The sequence below is a fragment of the Sorex araneus genome, chromosome 2, assembly GCF_027595985.1.
Source record: "Sorex araneus isolate mSorAra2 chromosome 2, mSorAra2.pri, whole genome shotgun sequence".
Lineage (NCBI taxonomy): Eukaryota > Metazoa > Chordata > Mammalia > Eulipotyphla > Soricidae > Sorex > Sorex araneus.
This window is the reverse complement of record NC_073303.1, coordinates 331,945,136-331,960,155: the sequence shown is the minus strand read 5'-3', so window position 1 is coordinate 331,960,155 and position 15,020 is coordinate 331,945,136. Positions and strand designations below refer to the sequence as shown.

Genomic DNA, 15,020 nt, shown 5'->3' with positions numbered 1-15,020 from the left:
TCCAGGTAAGGGCCCAGGGGCTTCCAGGGTTGAACCAAGTCAGCCATGAACAAGGCAGGAGCTTAACCCCTGTACTATGACTCTTGCATCTCTTTTTTCTCCTTTCATCTAAAACAAGTTTTCTTCTTTTCTCTCCCCTTTTTTTCTTTTTTCAGTGGTGCTGGGAGAAACATGTGCTCTATCTCTAAGCTTTGATGGACAATTTTAGCATACAGTCAGTTGCAGAGTCTCCCTCAATTTGGGTTTGATCAGAAGTTGCTTTATGATTAGATTCAGATTTTACGTTTTTGGAAGCACAAATACTATACAAGTATTGACATTGTTTTGTTATTTTATTTTATTATTATTATTATTATTATTATTATTATTATTATTTTTGCTTTTTGGGTCACACCTGGCAAAGGACAGGGGTCACTCCTGGCTCATGCACTCAGGAATTATTCCTGGTGGTGCTCGGGGGACCATGTAGGATGCTGGGATTCAAACCCAGGTCGGCCGCATGCAAGGCAAATGCCCTACCCAATGTGCTATTGCTCCAGCCCCGTTTTGTTATTTTAGTGAGCCATTATCTACCAATGTAAGTTGATCTTTATTAGGCTAGTCCTCTGTATACTTGCCATTTTTCCATTTTAAAGTAAAAGTATTTGCCTACAAATTTTATTTTCCATTGATAATTTGTACCTCAATTATAGTTACAGTGGCCGCAATATGGCAATTTTCCAATGTTAACATTCCTTCTATATTAGTTTGCTTTCTTTTGTAATGATGAACCTTTCCTTACTGTGTAGTGCCTGAAGGGGCTCATGAGTTCTGATATTATACAGTGAGTTATAAGCCATTACTATCAGATTTATCTTGATGCTAGAATTATCCCCAATTCAGTCAGTAAAGGGCTTCTTTAAGAGGATACATTTTTAAAAGAAGTAAATATAACTTTGCAGAAAGGTAAAAATAAAACCTGAGTTATTGTGGACAGTGCATTCTCTGATATCTTTGTGCATGAATAGGGAACTAAACAGGAAAAGACAAAGAAAAGAGAACCCTTTTAATAGAACCTTACTCTTCTCATGTCTTGAACAAAGGGTTCACATACAGACCAACACAAATAAAAGGTACTTGAGCGAATAGCACAGTGGGTGGGCGTTTGCCTTGTACACAGCTGATCCGGGTTCGATTCCTCTGTCCTCTCAGAGAGCCTGGCAAACTACCGAGAGTATCCCGCCCACACAGCAGAGCCTGGCAAGCTACCCATGGCGTATTCGATATGCCAAAAACAGAAACAAGTCTCACAATGGGGACGTTACTGGTGCTCGCTCGAGCAAACCGATGAAAAATGGGAGGACAGTGCTACAGTGCAGTGCTAGTCTCTATATTCTTTGACTTTTAAAAAATTTTTTAAAGTCTTATTTGAGGCATCATTAATGTTGTTAATGATGGGTTTTGTGTACACAAGATTCCAACCCCACACTCTCTCCCAAAGTGCCTGCATCCCTCCATCATTTTTATTTGCTTATGTTTATTTCCTTAACCTCCTCTCACAACACCAATTAATATGTCACCTTCATATATGTCACCTCCATGAAGGCTACACATTCAGTACTTTATCCTCTAGAAAATCTAGACTACTTCTTCCAATTTACAGGGGTAGAATTGATACCCAGATGGCAAGATAGCTATAGTATGTCAATATATTCAGGTTAAAGTTTTATATAAGAAAACAAATTCCCTTGAAACATTGTTTAAATAGTTGAAGCCTGAATTCAGTTTAAAAATTCTAAACCTTGGGCCAGAAAGACAGTACAGAGATTAAGATGCTCCTTGCACACAGGTGGTCCCAGTTTGATCCCCCGCACCAGGAGTGATCTCTGAGCATGAAGCCAGAAGTAAGCCCTAAGCTCAACTGGGTTGGGCTCCAACCCCTCTCAGCCCCCAATTCTAAACTTTTGCTATTTTCAAGTTTGTTGCAATTTAATCAGAACTTAGTAACATTTTTATGGAAGCACAGTACAAACTAGGCCCCTTACCCATCGGAGCTGCCCGTCACTGGTGAGCTCCCGGTAGAAGCCTCGGAAGTCCCGGACAATGTCCTTGAGGTCCTTGTTAAGCACGTGGTGAGCGAGGGCGTTCACTGCACAGACAACTGTGAAGCAGGCATTTGATTCTTATTGGTACAAAGTCAATAAATTTAGATATGAAAACACTCCAAATGCATGGATGCAGGCATTTGCGTTTTTTAAGAAAAAAATACAAAAATTACTCAGGAAGGTGGGCGGCACCGGCCCCACTCTCTGCCGAGCGCGGCCCCTCCGCAGCATGAGCATGATTCCAGAGGCCAGCTAAACTACTTTTGGTAGCGGCAGCTCCTTGCAGAATGTCTCCAGACTGAGAACTAAGCCGCCGCCCCATGCCTGCCCAGGAGGGAAAGGTATTTCTTTCTTGCTCTCTCTCTCTCTCTCTCTCTCTCTCTCTCTCTCTCTCTCTCTCACCTTTTCCTTGGGTGGGGGGGTAGAGCGTGGCGACCGCCATATTATGAGGACCACAGAGGAGAGTTACAAGCTTGCAATGATCCAATTTCTGAAAGAAATTTCCCTGGACTGAGTTGCTAAAATACAGAAATCCAAAACCTCATATCTCTTCAGAACAGGTCTGACTCTAGTGGGGAACTCCTAACAATAATAGTGAGTTTTTGTTAAAATATTGAATGTAAACAAAGTAAAGAGAAAGTAAAGTGAAGTTTATCAGTTGGGGGGGGTGCGGGATGGGAGGTATACTGGGTTTTTTTTTTCTTTTGGTGGTGGAATATGGGCACTGGTGAAGGGATGGTTGTTTCAGCACTGTATAACTGAGACTTAAGCTTGAAAGAATTGTAATTTTCTACATGTGATTCAATAAAATAAAATTTTAAAAAAATACAAATTTTTCTCCTGTAGTTGCCATATCTAATATCACATAAATAGAAGAGCTGGCTTTTTTGTTTGTTTGTTTTTTTTGCTTTTTGGGTCACACCCAGCGATGCTCAGGGGTTACTCCTGGCTTTGCACTCAGGAATTACTCCTGGCAGTGCTTGGGGGACCATATGGGATGCCAGGGATCGAACCCGGGTCAGCCGCGTGCAAGGCAAACGCCCTACCTGCTGTGCTATCACTCCAGCCCTCACACAAATTTTAGATTTGCTCTATTTTCTTGAAATATGCCAGTTGGGATTTTGGCACTGGGAAAAATTCAAGCCAACATATATGCAAAACATACACTCTACTACCGAGCTGCATCCTTGACTAGCACTGAAATTTTGATGGGTTTATATTAAATCCATAAATTTTTATGTAAAATGGCCATTTTTAACTTTTTCATTTCCTATGACAGCAAAGCCCTCATTCTGATCTATTCTGCACATTAGAAAGACCACAGTAATCCTTCCTCTCTCCTACCCTCTGACACACACATTAAACAGTCTCTTCACAGTAAAAAGTAAACATTATTTCTTTCTGTTTGGGGGATGAGAGAAATCACAAATGAATAATTAGGTAAGCTGGATGATTAAAGTTTGCAGAACATTTATGAGCTAATGGAACTTTTTCAGCTTAATTGCAGAAGGCCTATAACACAATGAAATTGCAGTTAGTCACCTGAAATATGTAGGAAGGCTAAAGATAAAAATGGATTCTAGCATACTGTGGTCTGAAAAAGGCAGAAGCTGCATTAACACACACACACATTCATTTATTAAAGCCATAAAGGATGGGAATGGATTTACCTCCAGCAGAGCTACTTGCCAGGAGAGTGGGTGGGAATGGAAGTGAGGAGGAGAGCGCTCAGTGAGGCCGAGAGCACAGACCAGCAGGCCTGGAGACGAGCTGCCTCGCTGTGTTAATACGCAGACCCTGTGCGCAGGTCTCTGCTCTGTGTGTGAGTCAGCAAAGCACAGAGGGGCTAACAGAGTGGTCCCATAACCAACTTTGTAAGCTTGTCGAGTTTTACCAACCTCTTGGGGACATGCTGTAGAACAGCAGTATGGAAAAAACAACTTTGTAAGGTGCTAAATTAGGCCAGACACAAAGTCACAGAAGCTAAAACAGTTTCTGAATTACTTCAGGGGTCACTATCTGGGGGAAATGTCAACAGTAAATTATTGACTTCATGGGGAATCATTGATGGATGAGTCTCCTGATTCTGCTTGACAGATTCCTTGTTCCAGTCAAGATCTAACTGACGGTTTGGCCTCTGCTCTGAAGCCATCCCTCACCCTCTTGGACTATGGATTCACTCCTCTCCCATGTGAACACTGCCTGCTTGGTGAGCATGGTCCTCACACCAAACCAACATTTCTTTTATGTATATTTCTCTGACAAATTTATACGGACCTTCTCTTGTATGTGAGACTTTCTCTCTACCTCCCCTGTTAAAAATTATTTCCAGTGCTTAGTTCTAATTCTCTGGCGTCTCAATATTCAGGATATACAAGACAATAGTAGATTGTACAAGAAAAAAACCTCCAACCTCATCAAAAAATGGGGAGAAGAAATGAACAGAAGTTTCCTCAAAAAAGAAATACAAATGGCCAAAAAGCACATGAAAAAATGCTCCACATCGCTAGTCATCAGGGAGATGTGAATCAAAACAACAATAAGCTATCTCACACTACATAGATTGGCACACATTCAAAAGAACAAAAGCAACCAGTGCTGGTGTGGATGTGGGGAAAAAGGGATGCTCTTTCACTGTGGGTGGGAATGCCGACTGGTCCAGCCTTTCTGGAAAACAATATGGACAGTCCTTCAAAAACTAGAAATTGAGCTTCCATATGACCCCACAATACCACTTCTGGGAATATATCCCAAGGATGCAAAAAAATACAGTAGAAATGACATCTGTACCTATATGTTCATTGCAGCACTGTTCACAATAGCCAAAATCTGGAAACAACCCAAGTGCCCTAGAACAGCTGACTGGTTAAGGAAACTTTGGTACATCTACACAATGGAATACTATGCAGCTGTTAGGAGAGATGAAGTCATGAAATTTGCTTATAAATGGATAGTTATGGAGCGTATCATGCTAAGTGAAATGAGTCAGAAAGAGAGGGACAGATATAGAAGAACTGCACTCATTTGTGGAGTATAGAAGAACATCACATGAGACTGACACCCAAGGACAGTAGATACAAGGGCCAGGCAGATTGCCCCATAGCTGGAAGCCTGCTTCATGAGTGGAGGGGAGAAGGCAGATGAAATAGAGAAGGGATCACTAAGAAAATGATGGCTGGAGGAACCAGTTGGGATGGGAGATGTGTGCCGAAAGTAGATAATGGACCAACCCTGATGACCTCTCAGTGTCTATGTTACAAGCTGTAATGCCCAAAAGTAGAGAGAGAGTATGGGGAATATTGTCTGCCATGGAGGCAGGGGGAGGGTGGGAAAGGGGGTGTATACTGGGGATATTGCTGGTGGGGAATGTGCACTGGTGGAGGGCTGGGTGTTTGATCATTGTGTGATTGTAACCTAAACATGAAAGTTTGTAACTATCTCACAGTGATTCAATAAAATTAAAACAAGCAAGCAAGCAAAGAAAAAAACATTTCAGCACAAGTGCATTATTACACTCAGAAAAAAAAAGAGGTCTGTAAAAGTGGTCCATGGTGTGGCCAAATGCCAGTCCTGTGAAGAACTGGAGCACTAGTACCTTCATGATTAAGTTCAAGAATGATTCCCTCGGGGCTGGAGCGATAGCACAGTGGGTAGGGCATTTGCCTTGCACGAGGCCGACCCGAATTCGAATCCCAGCATTTCATATGGTCCCCTGAGCACCGCCAGGAGTAATTCCTGAGTGTAGAACCAGGAGTAACCCCTGTGCATTGCCAGGTGTGACCCAAAAAGCAAAAAATTAAAAAAAAATTAAAAAAAGAATGATTCCCTCAAGGGGACACACACACACAACTTTTATCTGCTCAACAATTTTATGTCTTTCAGTGGGGCTAGACTTTGATTCTCAGGGCCAGAGTGATACTACAGCAGGGAGGTTCTTGCCTTGCACATGGCCCACATGGGTTCAATCTCTGACACCCCATAAAGTTCTTCCAGGAATGAACCCTGAGCACTGAGCCAGGGTTTGGCCCAAACTCTTCACCCCAAACTCCTATCTTGCAAAACAAAGATTTCCATCGGACAGCTGAGAGGGCTAATGTGCAGACATGTATGGGAGATGGGAGAGGTAGGCAGCAACTACACCAAAGCTGGAGCGTTTCCTCCCTCTGAACCATTCCTCTCCAACCTCTCCTGATGCTTTGTTATGCCTGGGACAATAAGGTCCTAAGTGGCGAGATGGACAGAGATGCAAACACAATAATTCAGTGGCAATAGAGTTTTATTCTAGTTAACTGGGGTCAAGTATCTCACAGAATGGTCTCTTGATAGTGACCCACCCGAACTCTGAGGAGCAAGCAGTTTATATAGGTTACAAAGTTAAGCAAGCACTATGATAACAGTGGTCAGGCAACAGTTAAACAATAGTTCCCAGTAACAGTTTATGGTTACATAAGCTACTCATTCTTTATGCTAAGGAAAGACAATTTCTGGGGCATTTTGTTTGATTGAGCCCATTAACTGGGCCCAGGAACTTTCCAGGTAGGATCAGGTTGGTCAGTTACACATTGTTTCATTGCTGGGAAACTGAAACTGTTTCATTCCAGGAACTGACACTGAGGCCTAGCAGATCTTGCTGATATCTACCACCTGTGGCATCAGTTTCCCCCTTCCAGCTTCAGTTCTAACTGATCAGTTGAAATGGATCTGACACGGGTCATCCTGTACTTCCTGAATTTTCCACTATCTGCATGGTTTATGTGTCTTTAAACACACACACACACACACACACACACACACACACACACACACACACACACACACACACACACGAAGATCTGGGGCCAGAGCAATAGACAGGAGAATATGTGATGGCTGAGCAGCATTTGGACTCAGTTTCTTTTTCTCTCAAACATAAGGAGGTTCATGATAACCACTGAGCTCTCTTCCAATTCTGAGACAAAACCAATTTACTCTGGCTCCCACACAATCTGCTCTTCCTGGAAGACAGATGTGAACAGGGCAGGCCGGAGGCCTTTTCTGCCATGAAGAGTAGCGACCTTGGGACCTTGGAACCACCTTGAGAAGTGAGTAGATTCACTCTGTACACCACAGTACACCTCGTTACTTGAACACACGCCTGCCCCCTCAGGCCCCTCTGCTGCATGCCTAATTCAGGTTCTCAGGAGAGACATGAGCCAAGAATGGGGGAGTTTCTGCCCTCCTCACTTCAAAATCTCTCTCAAGAATATACATAGCAATAAAGCATCCTTAAATTGAATCTCCGTGAACTACTGTTACAAAACTTTCATGTTTGAGTTTCAGTCATACAATGATTGAACACCCATTCCTCTCACCAGTGCACATTTTCCACCACCAATGTCCCCAGTATTCCTCCCCCTACCCCCTCCGTCCATCCCACCCTGCCTCTATGGCAGACAATTTTCCTCTTTCTTTCTCTCTACTTATGGGTATTATGGTTTGCAATACAGATACTGAGAGGCCATCATGTTTGGTCCTTTATCTACTTCCAGCACACATCTCCCATCCCAAGCAATCCCTTCAACCATCATTGACTTAGTGATCCCTTCTCTATCCCAGCTGCCTTCTCCCCCAGCTCATGAGGCAGGCTTCTAACCATGGAGCAGTCTTCCTGTCCTTGGGTGTTAGTCTCATATTATGATATTTTATATTCCACAAATAAGTGCAGTAATTCTGTGTGTCCCTTTCTTTCTGACTCATTTCACTTACTCTCCATGACCATCCACTTATCAGCAAATTTCATGACTTCATCTTTCCTAACAGCTGCATAGTATTCCATAGTGTAGATGTAGCAAAGTTTCTTTAATCAGTCGTCTGTTCTCAGGTACTTGGGTTGTTTCCTGATTCTGACTATTGTGAACAGTGCTGCAAAGCATGTACAGGTATATATGTCATTTCTACTGTGTAAATCATATATTTTTTAAAATGTACCTCATATGATACAGATACAAAGAAAAATAAGGCAGAGCAGAACCAAAATGAAATGGGAGCATTCTGGAACCAAAGAGAATGTCCAACTCACCAACTTCAGTGCCTTTTCCCAGAGTGAAGGTAAATCCATAGCCTCTGAGCCCATCTGCTGCATCCGTCTCTAGGGTGACATAAGCAGCTGAGTAGTCGGGGTCTGTGTGCTGCCGACAGATAAGAACATGACAATGTGTGGACAAGCTCCCCATGGCATGGGCCCCTGGATGGATTCCCAAAGAAAAAAATCAGGGACTCTGAATGGACAAAAGAAATTCCTCCTGAAGGATTCAAATAATTTTAATGTGTACATTTTGTGTGTTTGGTTTTGGGTTTGGGGCCACATGCGGAGGTACTCAGAGCTTACTCCTGGCTCTGCGCTCAAGGGATCACATGGAGTACCTGGGATCAAATCCAGATGGCCGCATAAAAGGCAAGTACCCCAGCTGTGTACATCGCTCTGGCCCTCACAATGTCTACGTTTTTGAATGCCAGTTGGTACCATTGAGTTCTTGATGTTCAGCTCAATTTCAAACCCAGGAGTTTCTCACCTACACCTACTATCTCTGTCATCTCTGAACAGGGTGACAGTCACTAACAGCTTCAAATGGAACAAGCCAGTGATCCGAAAAGCTCTCCTATTGAGGAACTAATCTCCACTGAAACTGTTTAGCATAGGGCTGAAAAAACAATAGCTCAAGTTCAGAGATGACTAGTAGAAAATGAATTAGGACTTAATTAAAATTAACAACATATTTTTGAATATATCTGACTTTGGACTATCAAAACAGTATTTTGATAGTTGTTTACTGGCTGATTATTATAAAACTCAACACTACACATCCATATGGAAATACAGAAGTAAAAATCAAATCTATCTCTAGAAATTTCTCAGTGGAGAGGAAGAATGAACCAACCACTCATAAAAGAACAAATGCTAGGATGCTATAAAGTCATGTGCTGAGATATGATCAGTTTGAAGTACCATAGAAATTTCAGGGATTTCAAACAAAAAAAGAAGGGTCTAGGATCATTTGGATGAACAAAGGGGAAGACACAGGAGTGCAGATGAGAGAGGTGAGAAATCCTGGCAGTCTTCAGTGAGGCTTGAATCAAAGACCAGCAGGATATTAATTTGTAATGGAATGAAGACAACATTGGATCATGTGTGGGGTGTGGGGGCAGGTAAGGAGATACCCCCAAATCAAACAGAAGGACTTAGGATTAAGGAAAATAATTGAAAAAAGTTGCATAGGGCTATGACCAGTTACTTTTCTTACTAATTATTGTTGTCATATTATTTTTGATCCTGTCCTGGGCCCACTATTCTGCCTGTGTCTGGTATGGTGCCCAGAGGAAGGGATGAGGAGGGATGAGGCACTGCTGCAGAGATGAAGGACGTTGCTGAGGGCACAGACATCTCAAGAGCCATGGGAACGTTACAGCTTAAAGCCATGATAACAAATGCCCTTGGAATACGAAAAGAACATGGTAAGTTTTGGGGAGAGACAGAAAAGGTGTAGGCCAAGCTGAGAGCCAGGTGAACTGAACACACATGGAGACCGAGATGGCTCTGGAACAGAAATCGACCCTCAGCTGCGTGGGTCTCTCAACAGTGTGGAAGGGACATAAAGGAGTTCAGGAGGAAGGAAAGTCTGAGGTGAGGACAGTGTCAGGAAAGGGACATAAAAGGGAAAGTCTGGAACGTTTCCAGCCAATCACCCTGATCTGACCTAGTCTTTGGGTTCCTGTGGTAGGGGGTGGGGCATAAGGCTCCAAGGGAGATGCCATGATTAAAGATGATAGACGACAGTTTCTGGTTCCATGAACAGGAAGCAAAAGAAAAGGAAGACCATGCACAGGAGTCTTCTGTGAGGTCAAAAGGAAGAGTTGAGCCCAGCATGACTTACTGCTTTTCATGTCTGAAGGACCGATCAGGAGGGAGAAAGGGTAAAGTATGAAGATGACAAGTTCAGATTTTGATGGTCAGTCTTTGGCATGAAGATACAAAAGCCCATAGAAGTGTCCAGACAGAAGCTGGGCTTGAGATAAAGGGGAAGATTCAGAAATGAAATCTTGGGGGTCTTCTGAATCAAAGTGGGCACCAAAGCTTTGAACATGGAGGTAATGCTAATAGGACTGATGCAGGAGCAGTGACAGCAGGTGTCTGTTCATGCATGGTTCCCAGGTTCTTCAATATTTTCAAAAGTGAAAATATTGACTAATAAAGATGATCACATTCAGAAAACAGAAACATTTATTGGAAAGAAAAAGAGAAAGAAGATCCCCATGTGGGGAAGAGCTTAGTACAGGATTAAGTTTAATATGGTTTGTTTTGTGGATTTTTTAAAAATAGAAAACCTGGGTCTATGTGTCACTTATCCAGTGACAAGAATATTATGGAGAATGCAAGAACTGGACAGCATGGTGTAGAAGCTTAGTCTTTAAGGTTCTCTATTTGACCATTTGCCTTAAGATATTGACCACAGTCTCCAGTGAGTCTAGGCTCTGGGGCAGAATTATAGTCCTGGGACATGGCAAACTTCCCTTTCTCAGGAAAAGCCCACGATTTTGCAGGAATGTTTAAAAGTGTGGAATGGAGAGTTAAAATGGGCAGCTCACAGCAGCTGGCAAGAGGAAACTCGGGCTTCCTCTTTCAGGACCATGAAACGAGCTGGGAAAGGCATTGAGGCTTAAGCTTGCAAGAAGGAATTTGGGAAGCATTATAGAAAGGACTAGCCAGAAAGTCTGGCAGCCAGTAGGCAGAGCTGGCAGGAAAAGTGGGCAGCAGACAGCAGGACATAGAGCCAAGGGTGATGACCACAGGGGGACAGAAATAACCAAGGCAATTCCGAGAGAAGGAAAGATAAATCCATTTCAGATTAAGGAGGGGACAGATGTAAAGGACCAAAATAGCAGTGTGAAGCAGACATTTAGTATTTGGTTGGGATGGGGAAGAAGCAGAAGAAAGCATGAGGTAAGAATAAACCACGGAACAGGAAAGACTGGGTGGAGTTTGGAGACGGAGGGGATGGGCCGAGGACACCAAACAGATTTGTTCTGGAGGAATTTACAATTTATTTAATGCAGAGAAAGGTGATAGGATCAGTTTGGAGGCTGACCTCGGAATATGGGGGACATTTGTGTTGTCTCTTCTCAGTGATGCACTGCCAGGCAATTCAGTGATGATAATAACAGTCTTTTAACTCTTAGGGATGCAGGACTGGTGGCCAATGGGGGGAGAGAGGATCTGGCACAACTGCTCTGGGGAACTCGGCAGAGAACAGTGGAAAGGACAGGTAAAGTGTGGCTGAGATGTGGGGGGAAGAGCAGGCGGGAACTGGGATCACAGTCCCGGGGCCCTCAGGAACATTGGTGGGTGTGTGAGCACGGCACAACACCCCTGACTGAGCACTGTTCTAAAATGCTCATAAGAAATCACAACTAAGAAGGCCCAGCGATGGTTCAGAGGCAAAGCCTCAGCCTTGCAAGTGTGAGGCCGAGAGTTCGATTCCTGGCAACACCCATATATGTTGAGCACAATCCCTGCAATATTGCTGCTTGGGATCCCCAACATCACAACAAAGCATTCACTCTCTGGTGCTTGGCAACAACCAAAATGTGAACCAACCCCTCACAAGTACAAGTGTGAGCGCTCCAGCCAAGTGTGTACAATATCCTGGTCAATAGGGAAGGAAGTGGGGGGTGAGAGGTGGAGAAAGAGGGAGAGAAAAGGTATGAGAGCATGAAATCATTTAACTAGAACACTATGCCTTAACAGATTTGAGGGAAATAATCTGTGCTTCATAAAAATACCTGCTAGTAATCACTTTGGCTCATACTGCTAAGTACTAAAGGTCGCTGGTGTGCTAAGGGCATAGAAAAGTGATCATGAGTTTTCTGTAACCACTGAAAAGCGCAAAGTAGCACATTCTCAGAGTCTCTTAGGACATACCAGATCTCCAAAAGAAAAATATTTAAGTATTTGTGAGTTTATAATTTTATAATTATATATGGTGGAGGGATGGGTGTTGGAATACTGTATGACTAAAATCCAATCATGATTATAATTGGATGTAAGGGTCTGTCTCACAGTGAATAAATAAAAAAGTTTAAAAAATAAAAATAAGGGCTGGATCGATAGCACAGTGGATAGGGCATTTGCCTTGCACACGGCAGATTCAGGTTCGATTCTTCCACCCCTCTCAGAGAGCCTGGCAAGCTACCGAGAGTATCCTGCCTGCATGGCAGAGCCTGGCAAGCTACCTGTGGTGTATTCGATATGCCAATAAATAAATAAATAAATAAAATATTCTTATGTAAGTCAGGCTACTTTAACACAACACAAATTCAGGGGCTAGGTCAGAGCACCTGCTGCTTCCATTCCCAGAGAGTAATCACAGCCAAACCTTAGTCAGGGCCTTCTCTGTGCTTACAGACATCTCACTAACTTGAAAATTTATATTATTAAACTCATTCTACAGATGTGAAAACCTAGGGTTTGAGAGGTTGTTATGCTTCTTCCCCACATCTGCCACAGTTCAGAGGGCAAAGGTATTTGACCTAGGGTCAAGCTAGTAATATGCCAAACATTTATTTGGAGAGCCACAAAGGACTGTCAATTGGGTCTGAGTAGAGTCATTTACCATTATACTATGTAAGGAAAGACACATAAGCATTTTTAAAAAGCAGACAAATTAATCTTGGAAATGTAACAACTATTTAATTAGTATTTTAAGACAAGGCCTATTTGCTGAAGACACTTGAGGTACACAAAGACCGTAGATAATGTAATACTATCAATGTGGCATTCAACTGGTTTAAGAAACAAAACACTGGAGTCAGAGAGACATAAAGTTGGTAGGGACACCCCTTGCAGGCAGGCAAACAGGGTTTGATCCCTAGTACCACATATGTTATCCTGAGTACTGCTAGGAGTAATCCCTTGATTGTATCACATGAAAAGAAAGAACAATTGGAGGTCCAGATTATCTGACTCCTCCTTCCCCACTTGTCAGCAGAGTCCTTCCTGAGTACCGCCAGATATAGTCCAACAATCCCCCTCTACCACTGACCCCCCCAAAAAAATGAAAAGAAAAAAAAGAAGAACACTACAGTATTGAGTCTTCAGGTACTCATTCCCCTCCCCCCACAGGAACCATTATCCAAATTTGGATGGTTCTCACTTCTCCACATGTGTGCATTGCATTTGTTACAGGGCTATCTGACTTTGTTTTTCAAGTGTGCTCATTTCCTTGGTGGACCACGGAACCATTAGGGATCCAGGTCTGAGGAGGCACCGCACAGAACGCTTACATTTGGGAGTCAAGCAATAGATGGCAGCAGGGGTGTGGTTGGAGGGAGGTGGGGCGGCATCCCTCTCTCAGTAAGCAAAAACAGCCTCGGTATTTGGGTAGGAATTAAAGTTGGTGATCTTATAGCATTTTCAACGACTGATATTAGCACAAATTTGACAAATTCTCTTTAACAGTTTTGAGTTTATGAGATCTCTAGTCAGGCAGGAAGTGGGGAAGAAGGGGTCAGATAATCTAGACCACCAATGGTTCCTTCATTTTCATGTGATACAATTGTTCTGTCCCACAAACCCCCATTTACATAAAATGCAGCCAATTAACAGAACCAGCTACTGCATATAAACACAAGCCGTTGTGTTAGGAATGGTGCTGAGGGTGGCTGTCACCATTGGCCTAGGTGGTTGCTCACTATCCTTGGCGCACTCCTGAGCCCACTAACTGCTGCTGATTATTCCATTTGAGAGTCAGCCCACAGAGATGTACTTCGTTCTCAGTAAATTAAGATCTGTAACACGGAAGACATCTGCGGGCCAACCCTGCTACAAGAACCGGACTCTGGGGCTGGAGCAATAGGGCGTTTGCCTTGCACGTGGCCAACCCGGGTTCAATTCCCAGCTTCCCATATGGGGTCCCCTGAGCACTGCCAGGAGTAACTTCTGAGTGCATGAGCCAGGAGTAACCCCTGTGCAATGCCGGGTGTGATCCAAAAAGCAAAAAACAAAACAAAACACCAAAAAAAAAAAAATCCGGACTGGCTCATCTGCTACAAAACCCACATAACCCAGAATTACACATTTGCCTTGCAGACACCCAGGCCCAGAGAGGGTAATGCCTTTCCCAGGTCAAAGCAAGTTGTTAGTGGGGTTAGGATCGTCATCCAAAACAACAACAACAAAAAAAACCCAACCAAGTTCCTGGTCTCTAATCCCTTGAGCCCCTATCAGGTCCTCCCTCAGTAGGTAGAAACAAGCACTAAGATTCCGATGGTGGAACTCAACATCTCAAAAATTCTTTTGCTGATGTTGCGTGTTTTGCTTTCTACCACTTTCAGCAAAATACAAACCCTAAACATTTGAAGAACACATCAGTCCCAGCAACGAGGACAATGATAAAAGCCCGAGGAGGCTGGAGTATTTGGGACTACTTCCTAAGCCGGGAACCCTCCCTCCCCCGCCCCACCACCACCACTACCACACACACACACACACACACACACACACACACACACACACACACACACACACACACACACACACACACACACACACACACACACCATCTCCACCCCCCCGGGACCCGCGCGCCCTAGCCCAGTGCTTACCATGGCATCAGAGCCATGTCCCCCGAGCGACGTAGGGAAGCGCACGTCGCGGACCGAGAGTCGCGAGATCCTGCCACCCACCATCCCGGCTGAGCTGTCGGGAGCCAGGAGCTAGCGCGGCTGGCAGGGAGGGCGCGGCGAGCGCTGATTGGCCTGGCCCGGGCCCCCGACGCGCCCGGCTGCGCCCCACACTCGCTCAGGGTCACCATCCACCCAGGGACAAGGAGGCAGTCGAGCTGGCATCGCTGGGACTGGAAACATGCCAAGTGACCTTCCAAGCGGCCGAAGCCGGGTTTGGTC

The 15,020-nt window shown here is 43.9% G+C and overlaps 1 protein-coding gene across 3 annotated transcripts in view; it reads right to left on the bottom strand.

Moving 5' to 3' along the window:
* The window catches only part of ENOSF1 (enolase superfamily member 1), a 28,956-nt gene extending 14,152 nt beyond the window's left edge, over positions 1-14,804 (bottom strand). For 2 of the 3 annotated variants that reach the window (XM_004606005.2, XM_055128184.1), the window contains exons 1-3: positions 14,721-14,804; positions 8,143-8,251; positions 2,025-2,140 (exon numbers count right to left, since the gene is read on the bottom strand). In XM_004606005.2, the coding sequence (XP_004606062.2) occupies positions 2,025-2,140; positions 8,143-8,251; positions 14,721-14,804 (309 nt within the window). Of the gene's footprint in view, positions 1-2,024; positions 2,141-8,142; positions 8,252-14,720 lie in introns of those variants that run through there. The other variant, XM_055128185.1, reaches the window with a different exon arrangement.
* Between the last annotated feature and the right edge of the window lie 216 nt (positions 14,805-15,020).